Here is a 1,817-nt window from a genome sequence, read left to right on the forward strand (position 1 = left end):
CTGGTGGGGTGTAGTGGGGTGGTGGGGTGTAGGTGGCTGGTGGGGTGTAGTGGAGTATAGGTGGCTGGTGGGGTGTAGTAGGCCATGGGTTTGGTAAAAGTAACGTTTGACCCACACGGTGGAGGTCAGGAAGGTTGTATTTCAACATTTCTTGTTCCGGTATAACATAGCTGTGACCCCGGGTGTTGCTCACTAAGTCAGATACCTTAAAATATGGAAGGGGGGGATACTTTTACACTGTCAAAAACTTAACTCACGAAATCCCATGGTGATACATTCAAAATCTTAACTCACTCAGTCCCAAGGTGACGGTTAAAAACTAAAATGGTGTCTCGTTTCTTTAGTTCATTTGTGTGTACAGCCTTTGCTGATAGCATCCAATCTTTTTCTCATGAGGACAGATGGTTTTCAGTGCAACTCTCGATTTGTAAACTTCCTAGTGGGATGGTGTTGGGTGGGACTATGTGGGAGAGGGGGGTATCTTCGGTGTAGCAGGTAGGCCCTTCACTGTCGCAAGCAAGAGACCAGAGTTCAGTTCCCTAGCAGGGAGAAATTTTTATTGATTATCTGGAGTCTGTCTGGCGGGATGTTGTATTCCTCTCCACCCAGTTTGGCCCTGACAGGCCCGCTTCCAGAATGATCTAAATTGTATGGATTGGAGGGTAAAAACACTTACATCTAAATTGTATGGATTGGAGGGTAAAAACACCTACATCTAAAGAAAAGAAAAGCAGATTTGCAAAATTTCCCGGTTGTCTCGTATGAAGAAGGAGCTATTGTTGAGAAACTGACCGTAAGCTTTGCTAACCATAGAGCCTTCCCCAGGAGACGTTCTCCGCGGGGCTGTCGGCCTTTGAGAAGGAAGGCATCCAGACCATCACCACCCTCAAGGACCAGCTGGTCTCCTCCCGCCACGAGCAGACGCCCGCCATCGAGGCGCGCTACAACGCCGTCATGGCGCGCTGGCAGAAGCTCCTGGCCGACGCCGAGGACCGCAAGCAGAAGCTGCTCCACTTACAGGACAAGTACCGGCAGATCGAGGACTTGTACCTGACCTTTGCCAAGAAGGCCTCGGCCTTCAACAGCTGGTTCGAGAACGCCGAGGAGGATCTCACCGACCCTGTGCGGTGTAACAGCGTGGAGGAGATCAAGGTGGGCCGCACACAGTTCATAGGTTAAGGTTAGAGAGGACATAGGTCAAGGTTACAGAGGTTAAGGTAGGGGTATTATTATGACATCGACCTGACTGTCTGGTGCGGTGTAACAACATGGATTAGGTCAAGGTTATAGAGCACATAGGTCAAGGTTATAGATATGTACTCTATAGGTCAAGGTTATAGACGTGTTATAGAGTACGTAGGTCAAGGTTATAGAGCACATAGGTCAATGTTATAGAGCACATAGGTCGAGGCAATAGAGTATGTAGGTCAAGGTTATAGAGCTCATAGATCAAGGTTATAGGTTACATAGGTCAAGGTTATAGATGTGTTATAGAGTACATAGGTCAAGGTTATAGATGTGTTATTGAGTAGGCCTACATAGGTCAAGGTTATAGAGTACATAGGTCAAGTTATAGATGTGTTATAGAGTACATAGGTCAAGGTTATAGATGTATTATTGAGTAGGCCTACATAGGTTAAGGTTATAGAGTACATAGGTCAAGTTATAGATGTGTTATAGAGTACATAGGTCAAGTTATAGATGTGTTATAGAGGACAAAAGTCAAGGTTTCCCCTCTATTTAGAGGCCCAAACGTGAACTTATCCCTGCCAAAGTTTTGTCTGGCATTCGTGCCTCATAAAACCGACCCAAGACAC

The 1,817-nt window shown here is 46.3% G+C and overlaps 1 protein-coding gene across 1 annotated transcript in view; it reads left to right on the forward strand.

Moving 5' to 3' along the window:
- The window catches only part of LOC101852133 (spectrin alpha chain), a 33,279-nt gene that overhangs the window by 6,305 nt on the left and 25,157 nt on the right, over window positions 1-1,817 (forward strand). The window contains exon 4 of the mRNA XM_035973167.1: window positions 826-1,152. Within this exon, the coding sequence (XP_035829060.1) occupies window positions 826-1,152 (327 nt within the window). The remainder of the gene's footprint in view (window positions 1-825; window positions 1,153-1,817) is intronic.

The sequence above is a fragment of the Aplysia californica genome, unplaced genomic scaffold (genome assembly GCF_000002075.1).
Source record: "Aplysia californica isolate F4 #8 unplaced genomic scaffold, AplCal3.0 scaffold01041, whole genome shotgun sequence".
In the NCBI taxonomy this organism is placed as follows: domain Eukaryota; kingdom Metazoa; phylum Mollusca; class Gastropoda; order Aplysiida; family Aplysiidae; genus Aplysia; species Aplysia californica.